At 46.1% G+C, this 27,071-nt stretch overlaps 3 protein-coding genes and 1 non-coding gene across 13 annotated transcripts in view; 2 read left to right on the top strand and 2 right to left on the bottom strand.

The window, feature by feature from the left end:
- Positions 1–7,095, top strand: part of ADAMTSL3 (ADAMTS like 3) — a 229,846-nt gene extending 222,751 nt beyond the window's left edge. For 3 of the 4 annotated variants that reach the window (XM_053271888.1, XM_053271889.1, XM_053271887.1), the window contains 4 exons: positions 659–863; positions 985–1,094; positions 2,844–3,058; positions 3,862–7,095. In XM_053271888.1, coding sequence (XP_053127863.1) covers positions 659–863; positions 985–1,094; positions 2,844–3,058; positions 3,862–3,992 — 661 coding nt within the window. In that variant the 3' untranslated portion in view covers positions 3,993–7,095. Of the gene's footprint in view, positions 1–658; positions 864–984; positions 1,095–2,843; positions 3,059–3,861 lie in introns of those variants that run through there. The other variant, XR_008311388.1, reaches the window with a different exon arrangement.
- Positions 7,096–8,714: 1,619 nt separating this feature from the next.
- On the bottom strand, positions 8,715–26,945 carry SAXO2 (stabilizer of axonemal microtubules 2). Of its 7 annotated transcripts, XM_053272339.1 has the most exons (6): positions 26,686–26,773; positions 23,807–23,854; positions 18,536–18,725; positions 13,638–13,817; positions 12,810–13,012; positions 8,715–11,877 (listed from the first exon to the last, which is right to left on the bottom strand). In XM_053272339.1, exons 3-6 carry the CDS (start codon positions 18,607–18,609, stop codon positions 10,886–10,888), a joined length of 1,449 nt encoding a protein of 482 aa, XP_053128314.1. In that variant the 5' UTR covers positions 18,610–18,725; positions 23,807–23,854; positions 26,686–26,773; the 3' UTR covers positions 8,715–10,885. The 7 variants fall into 7 exon arrangements, with proteins under 7 accessions (XP_053128314.1, XP_053128313.1, XP_053128311.1 ...); XM_053272338.1 differs by lacking the exon at positions 23,807–23,854 and having other exon boundaries at positions 26,686–26,823; XM_053272336.1 differs by lacking the exons at positions 18,536–18,725; positions 23,807–23,854 and having other exon boundaries at positions 26,686–26,945.
- On the bottom strand, positions 15,073–15,143 carry TRNAS-UGA (transfer RNA serine (anticodon UGA)). Its single transcript has one exon. It is a non-coding gene; the product is annotated as a tRNA-Ser (tRNA).
- EFL1 (elongation factor like GTPase 1) overlaps positions 26,928–27,071 on the top strand; it is a 62,133-nt gene continuing 61,989 nt past the window's right edge. The window contains exon 1 of the mRNA XM_053272334.1: positions 26,928–27,070. The gene's annotated coding sequence lies outside the window, so the exon portion shown is untranslated. The remainder of the gene's footprint in view (position 27,071) is intronic.

The raw sequence follows: 27,071 nt of genomic DNA, 5'->3' as shown, positions 1-27,071 counted from the left end.
GCCTTGGTGAACAAAAAGATCTTTCACCTGGCATCTAAACGAACAAAGTGATGGTGCCAGGTGAGTCTCACTAGGGAGGATCTATCATAAGCAGGGGGCCACCACTGAAAAGGCGTCTCTCAAGTGGCCACCTCCCCTCATTAGGCAGGGGCACTCAGAGCAGAACCAGTGTGGAAGTCTTTAGGGACATGTGGAATAGTGGCCCACCAGGTGCCTCTGGAGAAGCACACAAGCAGGAGATGGATGTAGGAAGCTGCCTTCTACTGAGTCAGACTATTGGTCCACCTAGGTCAGTATTGTCTACCCAGACTGGCAGTGGCTTCTCCAAGGCTGCAGGCAAGAGTCTCTCTCAGCCCTATCTTGGAGAAGCCAGGGAGGGAACTTGGGAACTTCTGCATGCAGATTCTCTTTCCAGAGTGGCCCATCCTCTAAGGGGAATATCTTACAGTTCTCACATACGATCTCCCACTCAAATGCAGACCAGGGTGGGCCCTGCTTACAAAGGGGACAATTCATGCTTGCTACCACAAAACCCCCTCTCCTGCTCTTGCTCTCCTGCAACTGGTATTCAGGGGCATCCTGCCTCTGAACCTAGAGGTAGCCTGCAGCCATCAGGGTGTAATCTCTGACAGACCTTTCCGCCATTTTCCCTCTCCAGATGGGCAACAAGCACTTGGTCGGAGTGCTCTGTTTCGTGTGGCAATGGATTTCGCCAGCGGCAAAGAATGTGCAAGCAAGTGAAAGCCAATGGTACCACTGTAACGCTGCCTCTGGGCGCTTGCATACAGCAAGAGCGTCCTGTGGACCGGAAACCTTGTTCGGGACATTCATGTACAGAATGGGTTGTTCATCCGTGGGGTCAGGTAACAAATCACCTTCTTGGGCCACAAATCTTCGGCTTCGATATCTTTGCAAGTTTAAATTATTTGCACCTTGCCGTGGAAGATAAGAATCTCCATCTCTGCTTCTTCCTGTCCTTTGTAGTGTGTCGGCCGCTGCGTTGGACGTGCAGTGGCGCTACAGCACCGTCTCGTTCGGTGTCCGCATCGGAACAGATCGGCGGCAGCAAACTCGCTTTGCGATTCTCAAAAGAGGTACAGTAGCCATCAGGCAGGAATTGCCCCCAACAAATATCCACACCTTTTCTTCCTTCCAGCAGAATTTGTCACACATTTCTTGTCTTAAACCAGGGCTGCACAACTTCAGCCCTACTGCAGACTTTGGCCTAAAACTCCCATCGTCCCTGACCGGCGGCATAGCTAGGGGAGAGGGGGCCCATGTTCACCCCTCTCCCCGGCGGCCTCTCCGAGTGAGGAAGATAATAAAGAAAATAGAGGGGTGTGGAGCTTAGGGGCCCTCGGGGGCTTGGGGACCTGGGTTCTTTGAACTCACTTATAGCTATGCCCCTGTCCCTGACTATGGGTCACTGGGGCTCGGGATGATGGGAGTTGTAGTCCAACAGTAGCTGGAGGGCCAAAGTTGTACAGCCCTGAATCAGGCCATCATGTGGCTGCTTGCCACAGTCTGCTGTTTCTGCTCTAGGAGAGCAGAGCCGGCAGGCTTTTTAGACAGCAGGCTTTTCCACGGGTTTACCGCAGGGCTTTACTGTGGGTTCGGGGCATAGGGTACTCCGACACAAAAAGATGTTTTTTAAAACCCTGGACATAAATTGGGCTAGGTTCCAGTACAGAGGGGGAAACCCAAATCATGTGTGAAGTGCTCTCTGAGCATGGACTTCGGGGTAAATCTGGCCAATAAGTGAACGCACACCCACCCTCCCTAAGTAAAGTTGCGGTAAAGTCGCAGTCTGAAAAATCTGCCAGAGGATAACCCCAGCAGGATAAGGGTTCTGTCCCTCCTCTTCTTCACTTTTCTCCAGAGGCTCTCATCATAGCTACATAGATATATGGGAAGCTGCCTTCTACTGTGTCAGACCATTGGTCCATCCCGCTCTGTATTCTTTGCACGGACTGGCAGCAGCTCTCCTGCCTGAAACCTTGGAGCTCTGCGGCCAGTTAGTGCAGACAATACTGAGTAAGATGGACCAGGGGTGTGACTCAGCATAAAGCAGATTCCTGTGTTATCCATGTACCTGTGATGATATAATCGGGAGATAAGTGGAGAAGAGGTATGCAAACTTTGTAGAAAAGCACTACTCGTACTATACAAGTAGTAGTAGTAGTAGTAGTAGTATACTAGTAGTACTATACTAGCAGTAGTATAGTACTACTTCTACTACTAGTAGTATACTACTACTACTACTACTACTACTACTACTAGTAGTAGTAGTAGTACTATACTACTACTAGTAGTAGTACTATAAAAGTAGTAGCAGCAGCAGCAAGCAGTGGCAGGCAGGCAAGCAAGCAGCTTTCTACTGAGTCAGTCCATTGGCTCATCCAGCGCAGCATTGTCTGTTCTGAGATACTTAAAAGATTTGGGCCCCAGGCCCACTTATCCCCTAAGTCTCCAATGTTCTAATACAGCACCTCTGAAGGTGGAAGCTGCCAAGAGCTGAGTGAGGCTCAGAGCTCTCTCCCCTGCTCTGTGCAGCTGCCTCCACTGCGGCTCTTTGTTTCTGGAAGAGATCTTGCGGGGAGGATGTGGCTGATGAAATCCGGGGCTCCGAGCCATTCGTCCTGAGCCATTTTTGGATGGGTGCTATAGAAATCGAATAAATCAATTAATACATTAACTGGGGGCCCCGTTCCCCATAGGCCACCCCCTAATGACGCCCCTGGTGTGAACTGCCTTAGAGACACCCCGAATACCATCTACCCCTGGATTCCCTCTCAAACCCCCTTTTGTATGCATTTGTTTTTCTTCTTCCTCTGCCCCTGCAGACCGCCCCTTAGAAGAAACTGTCCTTCGGACAAATGCGATGTGTTCTGGCGGACAGGTCCCTGGCGGCCTTGCACCGTTGACTGTGGGAGCGGGTTCCAGTCACGACAAGTCGACTGCATACACAGGAGAAATAAGAGGCCTGTCGCAGATCAGTACTGTGCCTGGAGGAAGAGGCCGGTGACCTGGCAGCACTGCAGGGTCACTTCCTGTGGCCGTATGTAAGCCTTTATTTCCCTTTCTGAACTCGCTGGTCCCTCATGGCGATCGCGCATAGAGAGCATTGCTACTCCCTGATCGCATCGTGAACACGGACCCGACCTGACTGAGCTCAGCTTGCCCTCCCAAACCATTGCTGACATCCCAGGGTAAAGCAGGATAGAGAAGAACTTCTTTAAAAACCAAAGAAGCCAGGGATAGCCTCAGACAGTGCCATGGACTGAACTCATATTCACACAAGGCAATTTGTTCACCAACGAGTCTCTAAGGAGCCTGCAAATTATTCGACGATAGTTGTGTGAAAGACGGAAGAGGCGAGGAGAGAGGAGACTCATTCCCACAACCCTAAACCATCGGAGGAGCATCCAGTCGGGTTAGGATAGCGGTCATGTGTTTGCAAAGATCAAGGTAGGAGGCAAGGAGGGGTTTCGTGTGGGAGCCGGAAGCTGGGTAGGGCAGCATTTTATCCACCCTTGGTAAAACGCTGGGGGTGATGGAATGTTGCCTGGCCATTCCAGACCTTCTCGGCCTCCACACCATCGCTCGCTCCCCCTCCTGCCTTGATGTTTGGATTCACATGACCGCGGATTGGGGGAGCACACCACTCCGCTGCCCTGGCTGGATGCTTCTCTGACCCCTTTTAACTCTGTGGATGTTAGCATGGCATATTTAGGCCTTCCCCTTGCATTGCCCGAGAGGAGATGCTGGCCTAGGATGTTGGCATCGAAGCATCCCTCAGGCTAAGCCGCGATGGTGTAACTGTCCTCTTTCATTCTTGTCGCACTTCAATGTATCTTTCAGAAGGCGAATGCAAGGATACGACTCACTACTGTTCCTTTGTCAGGCATCTAAAATTATGCTTGGTAAACCTCTACAAACAAAGGTGTTGCCAGTCATGCGGAGAAGGTTATTCTTCTGTGGAAGGTTCATGATGCCGCAATGAGGATATCGCAAGAAGAGAGTGTTGTTTCAATCCAGACTGCTCTGGACGAAAAAGAGACAAATGAGTTAAATCACATGGGATGGATGAAAAGCAACATATGAATATTCCAGACAAGCCGCCCCCCCCCCTTCCTGGTTTCTGCTTCTTTTCTTACAATGGAAGCCTTAAAGGATATTAAGAAGAGAATATCATGGTGTGTTGTCTGTGGAATATTACAGCTTTAAGGGCATCGGGGGAAACTCATTGGCTATCAGGTTCCAGAGAAATCTTCCTACTATATATAGAGTGTCACAAATGAGTTTACATGACCTCATGAAGTATAAAGGGATGTAGCATCCAGTTACCTTTCGCTTGTTTTGTTGCCCTTCTGGTTTCTCTCCTTAAGACAATACTGAAAATGCATCGAAATTGCAGTCAGTAGCTATACATTTTTTTAAAAAATTTTTTCCAGTGGCTGTATTTCCTTAACGTCCTAACAGAAAGGGCATCAACGCAGGCTTTGTTTTATTAAGATTAGCTGTCAGATGGGTCCGTAGTTCATTTTCCTTCCTCCATTTAAGTGCATGCAATAAAAGGCAAGGTGCGTGCCGTTTGGATTCTCAGACTTGCCGTGGGATTGTTTTGGGATCAATGAGGTGTCATTTTTCTGGGGTGGTTCCCATGCTTCCGCTTCAGTCTCTTTGGAATCTGATCAAAGCTGAGGCACAATTAGTCTAATATGAAATAGGATTTGAGGTTTCTATATGGGAGCTTGGAATTTGGGTTTTATGTTTGCGAACTATTCTCTTCTGCTTGGTCAGATGGGAAATGAGCAGATCTCCAGCCAAATGTGTCTGTCAGGCTGGATTGCTCTTGAAGAAATGCTCTGTACTTTCCCAGTCATTGGAAAGAAACAAAACAGAAAGAGCTGTTATAGGTTGAGAAAGACATGTGTTAAGCATCAGTTTCAATTGGTTTTCATTCAGCCCTACTATTATGGATTTAGACTTCTTGCATGCTAGCAAGTTCTCAGAACGACAACTTCAAGTAGTTCTTTTCTGCCACACAAATTTCATACATAAAGTCTGACCAAAAAACCACACACCAAAACCCTATTGGCTTTCAGCTTTTGAGAAATGCAAACATTATGAATAAATGCAGCCACATTTAGAATATGTGTACATTTCTGGTTGCCCCACAGAAGTTAGATAGTTGCAGAAAAAAGCATCCAGAGTCATCAATGGGTTAGGGTTAGGGTTTTAGGCAAGGGTCTTTCCCAGCCCTACCTGGTGATGCCACCAGGGACTGAACCCTTAAAGTAAAGCAGATGCTCTACCACTGAGCTACATCCTCATCCCCTAAAGGCAGGGGACATGGTAGAGGTTTATAAAATTAAGTATGGGATAGGACAAAGTGGATGTGGAAACGTTTTCCTCCTCCTTCTGTAATGCTAGCATTTGGGGGGTCACCCCATGAACCCGATTGGCAATAGATTTGGAGGAACAAGAGAAAATATGTCTTCATGAAAGGCATAATTCATTCATTCCATTTGACTCCACATGTTATGGAAGTTTCCATTGGCTGAGATGGCTTTGAAAGGAGGTAAGTGATGGAAGAGAGGGCTAGGAACATAGGAGGCTACTTTATACCGAGTCAAGACAACTGGTCTATTTTCCCCATCCCTACCTGGAGATGCTGCCTGGGATCTTCTGCACGCAAAGCAGATGCTCTACCCATGAGCGATGGCCCCATCCCCACCTATCTCATCCCTGGCTACCAATGGCTATGACTAACTAGCACCTCCCATCGGCAGAGGTAGGATTCCACTGAATGCTAGTTGCTGGGTGGTGCCAACAGCACGAGAAGACTTTGGCTGGATTGCCCTGCTGCTGTGCTTCTCTGAGCTGTCTGGGTGGTTACTATAGGAAAAGGATGCTAGACAAGATGGACCTTGGGCCAGATCCAGCAGGGCTCTTCTGATCCTATCTTCTGTTGATGTCGAAGAGGTGTCCTGTCCTGGGGTTTTTCATTTGCTTGCTTTTCATCCACAACTCCTGGGCTCTTGCACAAAATGCCAGAAGGTGTGTTTTGTTGAACTGGACCTCATGGTAATAGGCAATATCTGAGGTTTTGTTTCTGCCTGTCTGTTATAAAAAGATTAGTGTACTGGGGTTTGGTTTTGTCTCACTGACAATTAAACTTGCGCTACTGTATAGAAAACCTGGAATGTTGGATAACTGTGTCCTTGAATGACTGCAAGGTAGAGAGGTGGCCAGTCGCAATCAAATCAAAGTTAAGCACTTGGGAACAGTTTGCAATCAGTGGATTCGAGCGGTAAAGCTTTTCCTGGATTGTACTACTTCAGACTGCAGGCCGGCTGCATGCTGTTGGGTGTTTGTGGGGGGTGGGGGGGAATCCTCCCTGCAGATAGAAAAATAGCATACTAGGGAGAAGAGTAGAATTTTGCTGCACAGGATACTAGTTTTCTACATGCAGGGAACTTTTAACAGAAAATCCCCCCCCTTCACAATGCAAGCCTCCCACCTGCAGAGTGAAGTGGATCAGTCTAGGAAGAGCTTTATCAGCTGGTTCTGCTGAATGTATAAACTGGCCCTTCTGATCCACACTAGTGTCAATGGGAGAGTACAGCACATGCTTAACTCTCATTTAATTCAGTGGATTTTAAAGCGATTAGCTTTGACTGGATCATGGCCTTGGCTTTTAAATCAGTCATGGGTCTTGTTTGTTTATACCATATTTTTTTTTAAATTAAAACACATGTAATATACTTTTGTATATATTTATTATCTGATCTAAAAGTGCAATATTTTTGTACAGTGTGTAATAAAGATTTTTGAACATATTTTTTCTTATTACTAAAACTGATTAGTGGTTTTCCTTTGGATTTGGTATTCGGACACCATTAACTGCTAGCACTCTTCTTTTCTTTTGCTAGTACTTGGGTTGCAAATGCATGTTCTAGAGAATTAGAGCTGTGAATGTTTGTTACAAGCAGTTTGATTCTGTAGTCTGTTTTAGTGCTACCATGATAACAAAAAATATTTATACATGAACTTAATTTTGATATTGACAAATAAATAGTACTTCGGTGATCCCAGCTGCGTTACTATATGGAAATGTTTGTTAGTATCGTTTTGCAGGTTTTATCAGAGACATTGCTTCATGCTATCCCAGTGATGGACAGTTCACACGATCAGTACTTGGGTAGCAAATGTGTCCTATCAAAGTCCGGGAGTTGTGCACGCTCTCATTTTTTGATCGTCTGTGGGTGTAAAACAAGGTAGGAGGAGTGAAGCATGATCGTCTTCTAAGCCCCAGCTGGATAGGACAAGTGCGCCCTATCTCAAGTCCGTCCCCAGCTTTGGAAAGAGGTAGGAAGAAAAACCGTCCTACCCAACAGGGACTTAGCAAACGATCAAACTTCCCACCTCCTACCTTGTTTGTAACTCACACATTATCACAGAACAGGAGACTGCACAACTCCCAAACTTGGGTAGGACATACCGTATTTCCTATTCAGGTACTAATAGTGTGAATTTATCCTACTAATTTCTAGCAGCAACTGCTAGAGAGACTGGGTTCACGCAGTCACAAGGATCATGGTTAAAAGGTTAATCAGGATTAGTGAGCCCAGTGAAGCTGATTGTGTGAACCCAGAATTTCAAGGCAATCCTGGTCAAACTGCTCTGTTAACCAGCATTTAACCAGGGATCAATCCTAGTTATTTATCCCGGTTAAATGCTGATTAACCAGAGCAGTTTGACCAGGATTGCCTTGAAATTCTGGGTTCACACCATTCGCTCTGCCAGGTTCACTAAGCCTGATTAACTTTTTAATCGAGATCCTTGTGATTGTATGAACTCAGCCAGAGTTGGTTTCCTTCATGACAAGCATGCTCTGGAGACTTGTGGTGTGTATTGTGATAAATGCTTCTTGGCAAATATGCAAGCAGGCAAGCACCCATGCAGGCAATGAGATAAGAGAGCATCAGTTTCTCAAAAGCACTAGCATACCCTCTGCCAGGCTGTGTCTTACCGTCAGAGGAACACAGAAAGCTGCCTTACACCGAGTCAGTGGTCCACCTACCACAGTATTGTCTACACCAGAAGTTCCCAACCTAGATCAGGGATTCTCAATGTTGGGTCCTCAGATGTTTTTGGATGTCAACTCCCATAATCCCCAACCAAAGGCCACTGGGGCTGGGGATTATGGGAGTCCAATAATTGCTGGGCACTCAACGTTGAGAATCCCTGCTCTAGATGTTGCGGAACTACATCTCCAACTAGAGTTCATTATGGCTGGGGGTGTGGGAGTCCCACAGGTTGGGAACCCTTGGTCTACACTGATTGGCAACAGCTGTCCAAGGTTTCAGGCACCCCAGCCTCCTGATCATGGAAGTGCCAGCCATTGCAATTACAGCATTCACCTCTTCAGATGAACATCGCTGGAACTGTGAGCTGCCCGCTGTCAGTGGTGAATGACAGGGCAGGGATGGGATTTCTGGCCCCATTTTGGGCGCTCTTCAGCTGTGAATGAAAGGATGCATCCTTTCATTAACAGCTGAAGAAGGCTTGTGTCTCCATCAAATATCCCAAAGGAAAAAACCATACATACCTGCTGTCTCAACTCTGGATTCTGTGGACTTAAAACATACTTGCAGAAAACTGCTTCTAAGATCATGTAGCATAACTACACACAGACACCCCAGAAATAATATGCCTTAAAATGCTTTTAATTGATTTTTTCTTTTCACTCCCAGAACACTAAATTTACATAGGACAAAGAACAGACCAAATGGGCTCGACTCCTCAGTTTATGTGGTGAGAATACTGAGAACACCGCGTGGGAGTGATGCAAAACAAACATTCCCAGAAGTTCAGGCCTTTTTCTGTCCTTTTTCTGGATGATTTATTTTGTGCTTTTGCCACCATTCAGTTTTCGATCTTGGTCTCTGAATTAGTGAGTTGGGATACAGTACTTGGGATTACAGAACACTTCAGTTATTAAATGGTTTCCCTAAAATAACGAGTGCAAGATACACACTGGTAAATTACAATCAGTCAAACTTGAAATGATGAGAAGCATTCATCGGAGCAATACCTTCCTCTGTTTTCCTGACAGCCTTAACCAAATATCAGGTTTGATTAACAAGCAAATCAAAGCAAAAAAAAAAATCACAATAAAAAAATAAGGTTATCATTATACAGCTATAAGATCTACTATGTTTCTCAAAGTGCACTTGATTTAAATAATCTGCAATGAACTTCCCAACTCAGACTTAAATCCCACTAAAGTGAGTCATGATTAGTAAGGCTACACACATTTACCTTGAAGAAAGCCCCACTGAAATCCCTAAAGACTTGCTTGTGAGTAAACATACATAGGATCATGGTGGGTATCCCATAAAAGCCATTAAATTCCATTGCTTTCAATGGGACCCAAGTAATGGCTAATTTCAGGTGGACTGGGGTCCCAGTCTTACAGTATAACACACTTCCAGACACTTCCACATTCTTTGTTGGGGGTGCGCTGGGGAAATTTATGACATGTTACTCTACTCTGTAATGCATAATATTCTTCCAAGGAGCAATACCTAATAATACATGAATATCTTGAAATATCTAAAGCTGACAGTCTCATCATTGCCTCCCTAAGATGAGGAAAAATACGGAGGCAGCTCAAACAGCAATTGAAATGAAAGCCAGTTTCCAGGACTCAAAGAGGCATGGTACCACATTTGTATGTGGTAAGTCCCTGCGAATCTAGCTTATCAAAAATATGGAGCTGCTATTAATAATCTGAATTGCGCGATGGACTGGTTGTCACTGAGAGGTGTGCTATTTTTTTTAAAAGGCTGGTGCTGGGGTGGCTGGGAAGAACTCATAGTAAGGGTTGGCCTGTATTTTGAGAATGAGGGATCTGCAGCATTTTGTGTGCCTCAGATAAGTTTGCTGAGTTGTACCTACAAGCATGTTCTATTCCTTGGAATTTGGCCTATAAGCTTAGGCCAAGGAAACAGAAAGTCCCAGTTATGAGTCTGGTCACTACCCCTGGTAAAGAGGGCTTTTATGTTACCTGTGATGCTGTACGCTGTTTGAAATAAAAAGAGAAAATTCACCCCAAAGAGTTAGTTGAAGGTAACATGAGAAGCACACTTGTCAACACTGGTCAAAGGAGGCACGTTACGGTGGCATTTCAAAGGGGAAAAGGTAGCTGAAGTATCACACCTCGACTATTAACATCTGTTCTAGTGCAACGGCATCCTGTGGTGCTACTGTGGCATAGTAATACGGATAGCCATCTTTCGCACTCAAGAGCTGCCTTATACAGAGCTAAGTTCACTGCTCCATCTAGCCAAGTGATCTATGGCTGGTTGTGGCTCCCATGTCTTAAATAAAGGCCTGCCCCACCCTTGACACATGAGATCCCTTAACTTAGGGGTGCCAAGGATTTATTTTGGGCGCTTGTACAGAGGAAGCCTGACTGTTCGCTATGGCCTTCTCCTGCACATTTTCTGAGGACAAGGACTGGAAGAACTTTGTTTCCTGTAGGTATGTAAGTTACATTCAAGTCACACAATTCACCAGTGCATATATTAAAATGAATTTTCAAATGATTTCTAAAAAAAGACACCATCTTGTTAAAATGAACACATGTCTTAAGATACAGTTGAAGAAAAGAGATTCCACAAAAATATTGACACGTGTTTTACTAAGTTAAATTTTCATCACCCATCTTGTAAACACTCAGTGGTTCTCAGATTACAAAAACAAAACAAAAAAGCTTATAATCAGTGTGCTTATTTTAGATTCTTAATGCAATACTTTGCTCACTGCATAGTGATTTTGAGTGTGCCTGTGTGCAAACTACCAGAATTACAATTTATGATACAACTGCTATTTCCTTTGGAATGTGATTACCATTTGCATGGGCAACCTTATTGATCTCTGGAGTAACCCTGCGGAAGAACTTGTGACCACGGGAATCGGTACTGACATAAACAAATCCCGGAGGAGATGGATAGGTTGCTGGGCAGATCTCTTGTTTCTTTGGCGTATATTCTGTACGGTACATGGTTCCATCTTCAAAAGGTGCTGATCTAGACAGAGCCCTTTTTAAAGGTTTGCAGCTCTGAGTTGGAACTATATTGTGTGGTATATAGTGAGCTCTAAAGGTGGTCATATCCTCAAATCTCCCAGAGGGCTTTGGCATGTCTGAGGATCTCTTGATGATTTCGGGGCGATGGACATCCCAGGCTTGAAAGGCTTCTCTCATAGTTGTGTGGCCTTGGAAGGGGGCATCATTTCTTCTGCTCTTCTCTATGGGCCTCATGAGGACAATAGGACTGACAGCATGTGGAACGTAATCACGGTGGGTTGTGGAGCTCAAATCCATGTTGCCAGTGGGCGGAATGTATTCTTTTGCTTTGTGGACTTCAGGTAAGGAAATTGCCCATGGCTGAAAACTATCACGGAATTCCGTACTTCCATAAAACTGTGCCTTTGAGTCCACTTTAGTGCATTCAGGTTTGAAGCTTTTGGGAACTTCACCAAGAAGCCCTCTAAAATCACGCCGGTGGGTTGTGACGTCTTCAAAGGGCTGGCTATTTGGCCTGTACTCTTCTTGAGACCTTACCCATTTTGGTTCTAGCTGGTGAGGCACATAATCGCTGCGATGGCTTGTGACACTGTGAAACGGTTGGTCTGAAAGTTTGGTCGCAACCATGGGCTTAAAGCTTTTGCGTGGGGAGAGTTCCCTAGGCAAAAAGGCATCTTGGAATGTAGTCGTATTTCCAAACTTTTCAGTGGGAGGATGGTAGGCGTTCTCCACTTTATGGGCCTCCCTCCTCTGAATTTCCCAGGCCCTATAGTCATCTAAGACAAAAACAGCATTTACTAGCAGAATTCAGACAGAAGTGCATATTTCCCATATCCCTGATCAGAGCATAGATCAGTTGCAACCTACAGGAGCTGTTTGTGTCCAGCTTGCCTGCTATTGATGGCACCTATAGGCATGTACTTGACTGCTTCCAAACACTGTGGACTAGAAAGAACTGAGTAAGGGTGTATCTCCTATATCAGTTTTATTATTCGCATGGCTTTCCTAACTGAATCGGGACTGTAGATTGCTGCTAGTGCTTAGAATTCTCTGCCAGATTCCGCACACCTCCCAAATATTCTTACACAACGACAAATCCCAATGTTCACTGCAAAGAGGGGCTAAACCAGTTGAAGTCAGCAGTAGATCTGCTTTAGTAGTTGGCTTTTGACTCAGAGTCTATGGAGGATTTTAGCAGAGAGCCTTGAGTCCATTGCCAAGAGAAGACTACCTCACATAGGGATCCACAAATTTAGGCTCAACTCACTAGCCAGCCATTATTTGTGGTCACCACCAACCCCCTCTCTTCCCTCTGATCCTTTTCTGGCACATAGCCAGAGGGCTTAGGAGAGAAGTGGGTCTTCTGTCATTTACACTGGGAGATGGAGATGGTAAGAAACAGTGAGAGCCCTCTCCCACTGCTCAGAAAGGATTCCTGCTGTTTCTTTCCTTCTCAAAAATGGCAGTGGAGTGGAGATGAGACCTCTGGGGAGGAGATCTGTGTGGTGCTGGGTGTCCTGCTCGCCAGAGGTCTGGGGACACTTGCCACTGGTGAGCTGGCAAGTGGATTTGTAGAAGCCTGCTCTCATGCTATAAGGTGATTCCCTGGGTCGCACTACAACAGTCTAGTCACCTCTCCAGCCTGGCAGTTTGGCCCATCATCATTCACTTAGTTGCTTCACTCTGTTAAAGTAGCTTGTGTTATTACCTTGGTAAGTGGGTATAGTATTTAGTTTTCCTCCTCTACTATACTTCCTTTCTAAAGGTCTTACTAATGTCACTGGCTGTATTTTGTGGGCATTATAATCCCTTCTGTAAGTGGTTCCCAAGTCAATCTCTCCGGCCATCGGTTTGTATTCCTCTTGCACCCGAATAGGCTGATGTGCCACTTCATAGGGAACGTAGTCAGACCTGGAGCGGGGAAGGGCAACAGATACATTTAAATAACCAGCACCTGTGATGATCAGTCACAAAACTAAGCTGGAAATATTCAAGAATAAACTCTTTGAAAGCCAGAGCGAGTGATGGTGACAAATCCCAGAAGGGTAATAGGACTGTAACATTTGACTGATTAGCCTGTTTGATTAAAAAACCTTTGACCCATTAAAGAGGTGCACCTAAATAATCATAATGCACATATTTTAAATACATATATTAAAATTACAGGTGGCAGGTGCTAACTTAAGACATTTATCTCTCACGCAGATGCACTTTTTAGAAAGAACGAGGATCCCCCCACACAAAAAATGGAAAAAAACTGCATTATTCACATGTGCAATTATGCAGATTATACACTTATAACTCAAACAATTTAATTAAGATTTTTTAAAATTAAGGCAATAGCCCTAATAACAATACAGTATGGCTCAACATTTTCATCAGCCATTTTAATGTTTATGTTTAAAACAGTCAGGTTTTATGACACCCTGGAGCAAAACCCCATGAAACGGCCTCTGCCCCACCCGACCCCTCCCCACAATCTTGTTTTTTTAATGGGGCAGTCCCAACTTTTTATCTATTACTGTGGAATATTTACTTGAATGTTGTGATGCCTTCCATTTTCCCCCCATATGTTTGGTACTCCTGCTTGGGTTTGAGACTCTGGGGAGGAGGGACATGGTTATACTGAGGATATTTGTCTACATATTCCGTCATAAGGCACAAATCACCTCCATGGTCATAAATCCTTGTGGGATTATGAGGGCAACGATGGCGCCTGGGATTTAACAAAAAGAAGAACAATCAAATGGAGAAAACATTAATTACGGGTAATACAAACACAAATGAAGGCAAGAGACGGAGTTTAGGCTACCTCCTGAAGCACTATAGCTTTCGATACAGAGCTCTAAACTTTCTTAGCATTAACATGTATGCGCTTGGACTAAATTAAAGTTGTTTCTCTTTGCTTGTTTTGTCTAAATCTTTTTACATCCAAAATCCAGAGAGTCTGTACTTTAACCAACAAGTGTAGCAAAGCCAGTAGCGTGCTATCTTTCAACAGCTGCCTGCACTGCAGAGCTTCTGGAAATGTGTGGATGCATCTCGCTGGTCCCAGATCTCTGAGCATCCCATGCATATTCCTTTCTCTGGCTCCAATCTTCATAGGTAGTGGGGGAATGCAAATAAAGAACAGGAGCCTCTTTGTCAACAGTGCCAAAATATATTCTGTGTGCAAGAAAACGAAATGCTAGCCAAAATTAAAGTGCAAGTGACTTAGCCGAACTTTTGTAAAAGTTTTTACAGAAAACATAGGCACGAGCAAAGCCCAGAAGAGGAAAATGGACAAGCCGATGACTGAATAAAAACAGCTTCCAACCTCAGATGGGAACACGAAGGTACAGTGAGTATATGAGTCAGCTGGGATGGTAGGGATGAATGCTCATGGTGATTCTTGACTCTGTCTGCACCCCAGAGATGGGGGAAAGGCAATAGCATTGCAATATTTCAGATTTCAGGGTTTTCTCATGCTTTTATTGTCCTGAATATTGGGCCTGCAGCAGCCAAATCTGCAATGGTGTTTTAAAAGCTTTGAAAAGCACAAAACTTTTTTTTAAATTTTTTTACATTTTTATCAAACTATCCTTTACCAAGAGGAATGGAAATGAAAACTGGCACACTCATAGTGATTGTAGGCAACATCTATCCCACCCCCCTGCTCCCAGAGATGAAAAAGAGGTTACAGCTTTTTCTGCCCACCCGCCCGGCAAACATTTAGGGTAAAATTGCAGTCATTTTTGCACAGAGCAAAGAGTTAGGGTCACGATGAATAAACGGTTGTACTCTCTCCACGGAGGCATTCCTGCCAACTTTTTCAAACCACTTTACATCAAAGGAATAAGATGGTCCATAGGAACATAAGAAGCTGCCTTCTACTGAGTCAGACTATTGGTTCATCTAGCTCAGTACTGTCTACTCTGACTGGCAGCAGTTCTCCAAGGTTTCAGGCTGGAGTATCTCTCAGTCCTACCTGGAGATGTTGCCAGGAGTTGAACCTGGGACCTTTTGCGTTCAAAGTAGATGCTCTACCACTGAGCTACAACCCTATCTCCTAAGAGGAATATTTTACAATACTTACAACTAGTCACTCATCCAAATGCAAACAGTCAGATAAACTAGAAAAGCCTTTAGCTCAGCATCTCCATAGGAGTTGTAGGCTTCAGGATAAAAGAAAGAACAGGAAACAGGGAGGAAGGCCAAGCAGAAAATGCTGGCCACACACACACCCTTAGGCAGAGAGGCATAAAAGAGGAAGACAACCGATGGGAATGGGAGAGGTCGGCTTGTTGCAGAGCTCCCAAGAAAGGAATGCAACTGACAGGAGTGAATGTTGCCACCTGGTGGCTGAGTCTGGTAAGGCAATGAACTCTTGAATGCTAAAGAGTACTAAACAGACTACATAGACTTAAGGACTGTATAGAGCCAACGATGAGATCTTAAAGCAAGCAAACCTTCCATACAAGGAAGAAGCCTCCATCTCTGAAGCAAAAACCTCCCCCTTCTTCACACGAACCGTCCACCTGCCCGACCTTGCACTTCCCTCCCGGACTGAACATGGACAGGTATTCTTCCTCTGCTAAATACGAAATACTGTATTTACCTGAATCCAAGGCTAGTTTCCCCCCAAGTTCTTTGATGTTAGAAATTGGAAGGGTCATCTTGAATTCGGAGTGCTGTTCCTTTTGGGTAAATACAAGTATAACCTATATTTGACCTCAATTATTTAAGGGGGTCGTCTTAAATTCGGGGTTGCCTTCTTTTGGAGTAAAATACAGGTATAAGAGAACCACCACTTTAAAAGGTGCCTCTTTGCTCAGAAAGCAGGAATTCCGCAGCTGTCACAGAACAAAGAGGACATGAGGTGGTAGCAGGTCTGGGGTGGTAACATTTACTGTACCACTTCAAACTACAGATTGGAAGTCACATTTTTAATGCTCTCGTGCATTTAAAAACAACAACTTCCCGCAAATAACAAGCTTGAAGAGTTTGCTTTGCATTTATTGTTTGCTTTGTTTGTTTTTTACATAAGAAGCATTAAAAAAATGGCACACACACCCTCCCCTTGCCTGTACTCTACAGTGGTACAGTCCATTCTACCATCTCAGGATTCTGCCAACTAATAGGAACATAGGAAGCTGCCTTATACTAAGTCAGACCATTGATTGGTCCGTCTAGTATTGTCTATTATTGTCCACTCAAACTGGCAGCAGCTTCTCCAATGTTACAGGCAGGAGTTTCTCTCAGCCCTATCTTGGAAATGCTGGGGCGGGTGGGCTGGGATAGGCAAGCATGAAGATGCTTTTCCCAGGGTGGCCCTATCCCTGTCTTACAGTGCTCACATGTCTCCCGTTCAAATGCAAACCAGGGCAGACCCTGCTTAGCAAAGGGGGCAATTCATGCTTGCTACCACAAGACCAGCTCTCCTCCTTTACCAGCTCTGCTGCATGGTAGATCAGGCCTCAGATGAATTGTCTTAGCCGAAGACGGCATCATTTTGTCTAATACTGTAGTAGGCTGTCATGAAGATGCACCAACAAATGCAACTAAAAAATATGGCCCCTGCCTTATTTTCTCAAGCAACAGGATGCCTCCAGAAGACATTCCCCCAAAGCATTTCCCAGCACCAAAATAAGATTTATTATATTTTAAAAATAAACAAGACCTTGGGATGCCAACTGGCACTAAAGATCACTGACAGCTTATAAGCAAAATAAATTCCTCAATAAAGCTTTTAATTGCCACTGTAAAAGAATGTGTGTATTTGGATGAAGCGTTTCGGAAGGTTTTCTGCTCTTCCAGTGGTCTCGGTTCCTCAATGCTGACAGGCACTAAAACTCTTAGGAGGATTCAGCAGGATTTATGGCTACGGAAACCTCTCTGGCGAAAACTCAGTAAAGCTCCTAAAAGGAGACCTGCCCTCCCCAAGCTGAACCTGTCAGCAAGTATTCACTGTTGCACCCCAGTGAACCAAAAGGATTTGTTGGAGGAGATGGATTCCCTGGTATCGCTTCTGTTGAAAGCTGCTGATAGATGAGAAACTATATTCCTCTCCAGCTTGATATAGTGCTGTTATTAGCAAACCCATTGGACATGTACTGAGATGATCATTTAAAGGCAGATCCACTTCCCAGAGGCTCAGAACAAGAGTCCTAGAATCAGGGCGTTATTTAGGGTGGGGATAGAGGGGCAAGTGCCCTGGGCCCAACATATGGACCCTGCCCCCCAACTCTTCCAAAACAGGGTTCAGTATTTGAAATGAGCAGATCAATCCTTTTCATTTGAGGCAGTAAAACTAATTACTTAACTCTTGACCCTGGAGTTCTATTTCATTTCAGGATTTTAGGTTACTGTATTTACCTGAATAGACGGTGACTCTGAATATAAGACGGTACCTTAAAAGGTGGAGACTAAATACAGATTATACCTGCATTTACCCTAAAGAAAAAGGAATTGGAGTCTAAGATCCCTGCCCCACACCCCACATATATTTAATAGGAAAGAACTGGGGAAAACCTTCATCTTAGATTCAGGCAAATACGGTCTTACATAACCACAGAATGCAATGGCTGGCACCTTGCACGATGTTGGGGTGGGCTCCAATAAACTTTCTACCCCCAAGCTTCTCAGAGTCTTAAGAAGACCATGCCTGGAGGAGTTTAGGACTGAGAGAAGACTGAGCCATAGTCCTAACTGCTTGGTGGGCAGCTGGGGCTATTTAATAATTAGCTTTCTATCCCTCTCTCACAGCATTAGAACCAGGGGGGGTCATCCCATGAAACTGATTGCCAGGAAATATAGGACTGACAAAAGGAAGCACTTTTTCACACAGCACATAATTAATCTACTGAACTCTCTGCCATGGGATATGGTGATGACCATCAGTTTGGATGGCTTTAAGAGGGGCTTAGACACATTCATGGAGGGCAGGTCCATTGATGGCTACTAGTCTGGTGGCTATAGGCCATCTCCAGCCTTAGAGACACAATGCCTCTCAATACCAGATGCAGGAGAGCAACAGCAAGAGAGAGGGTGTACCCTCAGCTCTTGCCTGTGGGCTTCCCAAAGTCATCTGGTGGGCCACTGTGTGAAACGGGATGCTGGACTAGATGGGCCTTGGGTCTGATCCAGAACTGCTGTTCTTCCACCAAAGAGCTTAGGGCAGCATAAAAGCTACCTTTTCCCTGCCCCAACAATTTTGCAAGTAGCAATTTCTCTTTTTCTTCTTGGGGCAAGATCTCAGTAATCTTTACACAAATATCAGATAAGGTGCACCACTGCTGAAGGCCATGGGCTGATTAGCTTTTAAGGTTCTACTGCCTTGGGTCTGACAACTTATCTAATATGTTCTCTCTCTAATTACATCCAAGGAAATGTCTTTAAAGTTCCCTATATACCTAGAAGTCAAAGTGGAATATCCTACAATCAGAACAGTCTCACCTTTTCTGTCTCCTTTTCTCTCCTGAAGTTGTCGGGGTGGGTTTATTGTTTGAGAATGTGATGAATTGTGACATCAGAAGGAAGTTAACCAGTCATCAATCTCCCTGACTTTCTCCTTCCTTCCTTTCTTTCCTCCTCTTCCTCTCTCTCTCTCTCTCTCTGACTGTACACATTTCTGGGAAACCTTTCTCTGAAAACAGTTTTTAAAAGCCTAAATATCATATTTGTCTTAAAATTCTAACACACACCCACACCCCAGTTTTTAAAGCTATGGTGTTATTTCAATGTGACAACTGAATTCATCACATTTCATCTTTTCCCATGACATTGGATACCAATCTAAACCAAACTTCCCCAGAAAAAAATGCTCTCCTGATTGCTTGTGGTGAGTGAAAATCACATCAAAATCAAGGTAATTTTCCCCAAGCAAGGAACCATTTCTAATACACTAGTTTAGCACCGAGTGCTCCCATTGAAATTAATGAGACAAGGAAATGTGTCCCATTAACTTCAGTATGATTAGAAACTTCAGTAAGAGTATTCATGAGATGTAAGCTAGTAACTGGAGAAGCCTGTCTCTCTGTCATGGACCTGACTGACCTGAAGGTTTACGGCAGAGTTGGAGTGTTGAGTCCCAGGAAACCTGACTGCAATTGATTGGTTCGTGAATGCAAGGAAGTCACCTGGCTTGAAGGACACACACAATCTTAGCCTTCCCCAATCCAGATTTCCAGCTGCTCCAAATTCATGGTGGACAGATCTAGCAAGGGCTCTTTGCTAAGATAGTTAAATGGAGCCTCCGTGTACAAAGATGGATAGTAGATGCTGGGAACAAACTGCTGGGATTTGGCTCCTTGTCTTCATGCCCTGGTTTGTTGTGGGCAACCAGAAGCATCTGGCTGGCCACTTCAGAGAACAGGATGCTGGACTGGATGGACCTTGGTTTGATCCAGCAAGGTGACCTTTAAGCTCCTGGGGCCTTCCTGCCAAAGACACCAGTCTCCAGGCGCCATGATCCTCTCTCCCCACTGTCTAGGGCAGTGATGTCCACTATTTTTCAAATGGGAGCCACATTGGCAAAATAACTTTAATGTGAGAGCCCTTCCACACTGTGCTGACCTTAACTCAGGACTGCATTTTTCTCAGTCCAAGAAGACTTTAAGAGAGACAGAGCCCTCTCTTAAGAGGAAAGGGGACACTTCCCAGCACTCTGTGTGCACACCTTCCCAGGTGAGGCAGAGGCTCCAGAGGGCTCCCTTTCCCTTAAAGGAACCCTCCAGCACTAAGCACACCAGTGCATGGTGGAAATTGTAGTCTTTGCCCAGTACTGGGGGACTATGCAAAGTATTCCGCTTTGGCCAAAGCTTCACACAGGCCCCATATACAATTAGACAAGGAGCCACACTTAGGGTTGATAGGGGTCACCACTAGCCCCCGAGGCTTACAACCAAGGTCATTGATCAAGGATAGCACCAAAGCTTAGGGCAGTGTGAGTGCAAAGGGAACAGGCCTGAAAGGAGGCACTAATCGCACAAAGGAGTTAAATACAAGAAATCGGTGCTTGTATACTTCACTGTTCCCATTTATGAACAAATACGGCTCTTGGGCACTGGCTGAGAGTATGCCTGGCTATCGCTTAGATTGTACAACATTTCTGAAGGCCACAGTTTATGGCTTATGTTTGCTAATGAGCTGACATTTGTATCTGATTTCTGGCTGTGCATGCAAGAGCCCTTTTCTTAGGTACTAACTCGGTACATCTGCAACTCATGGGAGATTTTTGAACATTAAAATTAAATGTTTACTTCTCGTTATAGAAACATCCCGTGCTCAGCTGTAACTGATACCTGGTTCAGGTTCAAAAAATGAATCATTTCATAATGAGACTGCAGATCTTTATATTCTGGAGAGAACTCTAAGGGATTCAAAACGTATTTTGAACAAATGCTGGTTCAGGAACATTTTTGTGGTTAAAAAAACAACTCGCCTCTAAAAATTCTTTTTGCAGACTTTGGCCAGGCCGTGCACTCAGCACAAACAAATTGTACCTCCTTCTTGCCATAAAATAGTTCTTTAAAAGTTTGTTTATGGCTTGGTTATGGATTGCAGCTGAGGCTGGGCACTGTCTGTGTCTTATGAGAACAGATTACAACTGATGAACAGAGTACTTAATAGGACACATCTGTCCGGCAAAATTATATCAGCTTTATACTACTTTCACTGTCATGGTTTCACTCCAAAGAATACTGGAAATGGTAGTTTGGCGAAGATACTGAATAGGGATGTGCACTAAGTGGATTTTGCTATTTGTTTCAAAACGAATTGCAAAATCCTCAAATCAATTCATTGAAACAGCGGCCAAAGCTGCTGTTTTGATTAATCAACCTCAAAACACTTGAAACCTTTTGAGTGTTTTGAGCACCATTTTGAGGCCTGTTTTTCCAGGGAGAGCTTGTCTACCAATTGGGGTCAGCGGGTAGAGCAGACCTCTAAGGCGGGCCAACACATTAAGTCCAGGGTGGAGAGCTGGTCTACCTGCTGCATGAAGTGGGTAGACCAGGCCTCTTTCCTGGACTTGGCGTGTTGGCCCGCCTCGCAGGACTGGTCTACCCACTGACACCAATCGGTAGACCACTTTCCCCCGGAAAAACAGGGCTGTTTTTTCCAGGGAGAGCTGGTCTACTGATTAGTGTCAGTGGGTAGACCAGCGCCCTCCATTCTGGACTTAGCATCCTGGCCCGACTTGGATGACTGGTCTACCCACCGAGCCCAATTGGTAGACCAGCTCTCCCCAGAAAAGCAGGCCTCAAAATGGCGTTCTAAACACTCAAAATATTTCAAACAGAAATGGGGCTGTTTTGTTTAAAGCTCAAAACAGGCCCTTTATTTTAAAGGTGTTTTGTTTCAAGCTCGATATGGGGGGGGCATGTTTTGGCTTTTGTGTATCTGATCATTGATCGTGAATAAAGTTCTTGAAACAGAAGGTTTCAAGCTTGAAACACTCAAAATGCCCCTTTTTGAGCTCGAATTGATTTGCACATCTCTAATACTGAAGTTTCTTCATTACAATTCCATAGCCATCATAACAAAACTGTAATTCTGAGTATTCTGTGGGGAGAAGGCATTACTCTGGTCAGGCGCGGAGCCTGACTGCCAGTAGCCTGTGTGTGGCCACTGCGCCGCTGACCCCGCCCCCCGCATCTGACGTCAGACGGGGGGAGTGGTTTGGCTCCTGAATGGAGCCCCGCTGCTCTGTTCAGGAGTGTGTGTCAGGCTGGCACTGCATGCGCAGCGCCGGCCATTTAACTCCTGAAGGGGCTGCAAGGCCCCTTCGGGAGCTAGTCTGGGGCTGGCGCTGCGTTCGTAGCGCAGCCAGGAGCGGCTCTTCCCTGCCTCTCCCGGCCGCGCCGTGAATGCAGCAGCCATTTAACTCCCGAACGGGAGCCGCGTGGCCCCTGCTCGGGAGCTAAACCAGCACCCCCGTGTCTGATGTCAGACGGGGATGGGGGTCGGGCACAGCACTGATTGGGCACAGCCCAAGTTCTTTGAATCCATTGGCCCAATGGTGGCTCCGCCCCTGACTCTGGTCAATTTGGTTTGTGTTAGGGCTACACAACTTTGGCCTTCCAGCTGTTGTTGGACTATAGCTCCCATCATACCCAGCCACAGTGGCCAATAGTTAAGGGCTATGGGAACTGCAGTCCAATGGCTGGAGGGGCTGTGCAGGGCTGGTTTAAGTCTACACGGGAGTCCTGACGGGTGCAGAGGGCATGCAGTGGACTAAGACCCAACTTGGGGCAGCTTCTCACAATCACCCAGAATATACGGGTGCAGAGGCTCGCACAACAATCTCCCATGTTACGTGTCATCTGAGTCCGTCCAAGTCCGACTGGCAACAGGCCAACCTGACTCATTGCCAATTTTGTGAAGCCAACTTCAGTCCTCGGTTACAAACCCCGGGCTGAAGTTGGTGACATGTCGGGTTGGCCAGTTGCCAGCTGGGCTGGGGGTGGGTGCAGACAACATGCCGCACGGGAGCGCATGTGCCATGAAATTTTCACAGCACATGTGCTCCTGTGCAGCATGTTGTCTGTACCTGCCAAGGGTTCCATCCTACCTCTTCGCATTTGTGGGCAATCATGAAAAGCCACCCTTTATGTTTATTGCTGTCCTCTCCCGGTTGAGTGGCTTCCTAAGGCTTCTGGTGCTGGACTAGATAGACCTTGGGCCTGATCCAGCAGGGCTTTTCTTAAGTTCAAGTGTTGGTTATGGATGTCGCATGGTGGAGGGAACCCGCCATTGGCAATTTCATTGGAACCTGACATTTTCAGGTTTGAACGATACTGAAACGGGCAGAAGTAACGACTCATGCCTGGAGTTCACCCTTGCCAGAAACCAGTGTCCTCCTTTTTACTTGTCGCCATTAGGTGTGAAGCTGCCCACTGAAAAAGAAATGTGGCTCCCTATCCTATAAGATCTCACAATCTAAAAAGATTGCCTCAGCAAACAAATCCTAATGCTTATTCAATGCAGGGGGAGATACCTTTAGCACAATTGCCCCATGGATACCAATGAGATGAACCATGATATATTTACTGTGTGGATATTAGAATAGTGCTAGGGTCCCTAGCCTAAAACCAAAGGCAGAAATTTTTTTTTCAACTGTGTATTGTTTCTTTCCCTCTTAGTAACCCTTGTGTGTGTGTTGCTTGACTCCCCAGGTAACAAGTCCCAAGAGACAACTCTTCCCATTGAATGAGAATCCAGGCAGTGTGGCTGCAAAAGCAAAGCAAACTCAGCTCGCTGCCTAAATCAATAACTACTTGAGATTTTATTGACTTCAAAATCATTGCCAATGTTTATTTTTTCTAAGCCATTTGTTTGTATGCATGTTTCACAGGGCTTTTTGTTCTATGGCGTTTCATCATAGAACTTGGAAACCCCTTCACTTGGCTCAAAGCTCTTTTGCCTCTTCCAGAGTTATATCATCCAATGTTTATGATGGCTGCGAGCCAGAGAGCTGCTTAGGCTCATGCAGTGGATTTCTGCTTTTCCTTCCCCGCCTTCAAAAAGTTGACCCCCTCACCCACCCCCACTCAAAAATCCTCTATCCTAAACTGCTTTTGAAACTCCACTCGGTTTCAAAAGCCGTTTGCCATGCAGACTGCTGCTGTTACTCCAAAACCCCTTTGGAATCATGGACCTAATTTCATAGCTCCTGGCTCCTGGCCATTGGCTCTCAGCCAGGATCTGTTGCAAGGATCAACTTACCTCAAGATGACAAATACAAGCATCCTTCGTAAAAACCTGTAGCTTGTGCTAGGAAGGTGGATCAAGAGACAGTTAAAAAAATGTTTTCAAGGACCAGCTGAAGGGCTACGGATGCTAGAGCAGAGAAATTTGCAACTACTCGAGGAATACACAGTAGGTTTATTCACACCGTGATATGAAGGGTAGGAGAAGCAGCCTACCCAAGTATGAGAGGTGTGCACACTCCTGTTTTGTGATGATGTGGAAGGGGATAACAAGGCAGAAGGCACCGGCAGTGATCATTAGCTAGCCTCCCACTGGGTAGGAGGGTTTCTCCTCCCACCTCCTTCAGCAGCTGAGTAAGACAGACCTGTCTTCTGAGTAAGATGGCGCCCTCTTACCCAGAGGGAGGCTAGCAGCCGATCTCTGCCTCCCACCTTTTTATTTATTCACATGCAAGCAGAAAGCAGGAGCACGCACAGCTCCCAAATTTGGGTAGGATGCCTCTCCTGCCCTATTTATCTTCATGTGAATGAGCCTCTTGGATGTTCCAGAGCCTTAAGTGCAGGATTCGGTCACCTTTCCAATATTGCTGGGATGGTTCTCGTACTACTCATCTATGTTCTCTCAGATGCAGCCTCCAAGCTGGGAACTGTAGAAACAGAGTTTGGGCTCCCCAGGACTCTGCTGAGTCTCAGAACATCCCTCTCTCCCTGCAGAACCAGGCCAGAGTTCCGGTCTCCCAACTTCTGAGACACATTTAGTTCCTGAATGAAAACTGGGGACCCGCTTCACTCTGAGACCCAAGAAGGCCTTTTATACAGTCACTTTTAGCTTGTATAAAAGTGAGAACTGCCTGCTCTAAGAGGAGTTCACTCCATTTTTTTAGTGGACATGCTTGAAAGATGACTCAAGCAGAGATGCAACAGGCAGCCTTCTCTACATGTGCTGTGTGTCTGTCTGCGTCAGGAGTAGCTGAATGAACCAATTACATATGCCTAATGTGGTGAGGCAGAAGAACTACCTGCCCAGCGGAGGCCAACCAGAAGAGGATGTAGACAGTAAATCACACAGAGATGTGGTGGGCAGCAGTGCTCTCTCTCATTGTTTTCATCTGTGTGCAGAATGAGTTTTGTTCTGGGTGGCAGTATCAAGGCAGTGTATTCACACATATATTCAGAGTATGACTTTCCTGATTCAATCTGAGCAGGACCTATATTAACTGAGCAGACATTAAAATTGTGCGAATGTGCACACACAAGCATGCCTTAGAGGGAGCACTGGTGGGCAGCCTCCTCTGTGGGTTAGTACTTCAATCCCTTAGTAGCTAAATTGTAGTTTTTCTCATGGCTTACTAGTACACCAAAGCACATTATTTGGAACAACTGATATGAAGCTGGTACGACCGAATCCCTGCGTTGGACAGTCAATCACATGACTGAACATCATTCCCCAGCGTTCTAAGGTATGCCCCCCTGGCAACCTTGAAGGAAAGTAGGTTCCTTCCATCCGGCCTAGTATTGCTGCGATTCCCTTCAGCCGGGGGGGGGGGGGGGGGGAGAAAGAGATGGAGAGCTCATTCCGTATCTTTGTTTTAAAGTTATCAAGACTTCCCTATCTCCCCATTTTGCCCATCATTCCTTCGTAGCTGCATCCCCTGCCCCTTGTTTGCTCCACGTGTTTTCTGCAACAACCAGGAACCATATGAAATGACTTGCGCGGAAACTCTAACAGCTTCCTGTTGTGTGCACATGGATGTTTAAGACCCCAAATTTGTTATTCACTCTTTACATGGCTGATGTGGGAAACACGCGGGCACCTGTGGCAAACATCTTGGAAGGGTAAGGGGCAGGCAGCTATACCTGTTACAAATGTGGGTCTACCAGACCTTTGTGCAAGCACTGGGAGTTAGGAACACAAGAAACAGCCTCATACCAAGGTCATCCACACGCCATGCACCCTTGGTCCATCCCAGCTCAGGACTGTTTGCACCAGGAATGCACAACTCAAACACCCTAGTGGTCCAGAACCAACCATGACTTGGTGTGTGGGAACCAAGGTAGATGTTCAGCACATTAGTGATTACATTTTAAATTAATTATTAAATATAAATGAAAGCAATTATTAATTACTCATTAAAAATATTAATGAAAGCAATTATTAGTTAACCACAGCATAAGGAGAGAAGAGGAGGCTGCTAGCAACCATTCCTCCTCCCTGCCCCACATGCACTTTCAAAGCTTCATTTTGAAAGAAGGCTGACCCCCCACCAGGGCCATGGGGCAAGGCAGCATTTTACACCTCAACTCAGGCACTATGAAACTTTGGGCCCACTCCGGGGCCAGCAAAAAAGTCCCTGTGGGCCAGATCTGGCCTTATCTCGTGCAGGCCTGGTCTACGCTGACTGGCAGCGGCTCTCCAAGGTTTCAGGCAGGGGTCTTTCCAGCCCTACCTGGAGATGCTGCCAGGAAGTGAACCTGGGACCTTCTGCATGCAACCGGGCTATGGCCCCATCCCCTAAGGGGAATACCTGGCAGCAGTGCACACATGCAGTCACCCATACAAATGCAAACCAGGGTTGACCCTGCTTAGCAAGGGGGACAGTGCATGCCCACTACCACAAGACATGTGCACATGTGGGTAGCATCCTAATGTAACACAATTGGTGTAGGGAAATGAGCATTTCCCACAGTTTTGCAATGCTCGACACTGTCCTACAGTGTGAAAGGGCCGTGAGACGTTCGCGGGAGAGGAGCTGGGACGCCGTTGCGGGGCGGGCGGGGGGGGAACCTCTGAGGAGCATCCCCCCCCTTGAGAAGCGTGGGTGAGCGTGACGTCAGAGGAGAGCCGGTGGGGCCTCTACCTCCCGCCCCACCCGCCCCGCAGGGCCACCTTCCTACCCGCAGGTGCAGATCTGGCACAGGCACAGGGGCTGCTTCATCCTCCCTTCGGCTCCCTCCTCGCAGACTCTCCCGCCGGCGCCGCTTCTCCGCTCTCCCGCCTCCACCCGGGTAACCAAGGAAGCGCCGGCGTCGCTTAGCAACCAGTCCGGCGCGTCTCCAGGCGGGCGGGCGCACGCGCGGGAGAAGCCCCGCCCTTCTCCTTGCTCCGTCATCGCGCTGCGGCCGTGGGCGGAGACCCGGCTGGCCGACGGCCCGCCCCTTTCCCTTCGTTTTCTCCGTTGCTCTCTCGGCCTTTTCTCCGGGCGGAAGAGGCGCGCGCTTCCGGTGGCAGCCTCGCGCGGTGGTTGGCCGGTTGGTCAGGCGTGGACGGGAGCCCCGAAGGG

This window comes from Hemicordylus capensis, chromosome 10, assembly GCF_027244095.1.
Source record: "Hemicordylus capensis ecotype Gifberg chromosome 10, rHemCap1.1.pri, whole genome shotgun sequence".
NCBI lineage: Eukaryota > Metazoa > Chordata > Lepidosauria > Squamata > Cordylidae > Hemicordylus > Hemicordylus capensis.
This window is presented reverse-complemented; position numbering and strand designations above follow the sequence as displayed.

Coding starts and splice junctions, on each gene's coding strand:
- SAXO2 (XM_053272336.1), bottom strand. CDS start 26,900: ATGACGGAGCAAGGAGAAGGGCGGGGCTTCTCCCGCGCGTGCGCCCGC. Junction 13,818..26,685: donor TGCCAGATCTGCACCTGCGG/GTAGGAAGGTGG, acceptor GTTAAATCCCAG/GCGCCATCGTTGCCCTCATA. Junction 13,013..13,637: donor GAAGGCATCACAACATTCAA/GTAAATATTCCA, acceptor TCCCCGCTCCAG/GTCTGACTACGTTCCCTATG.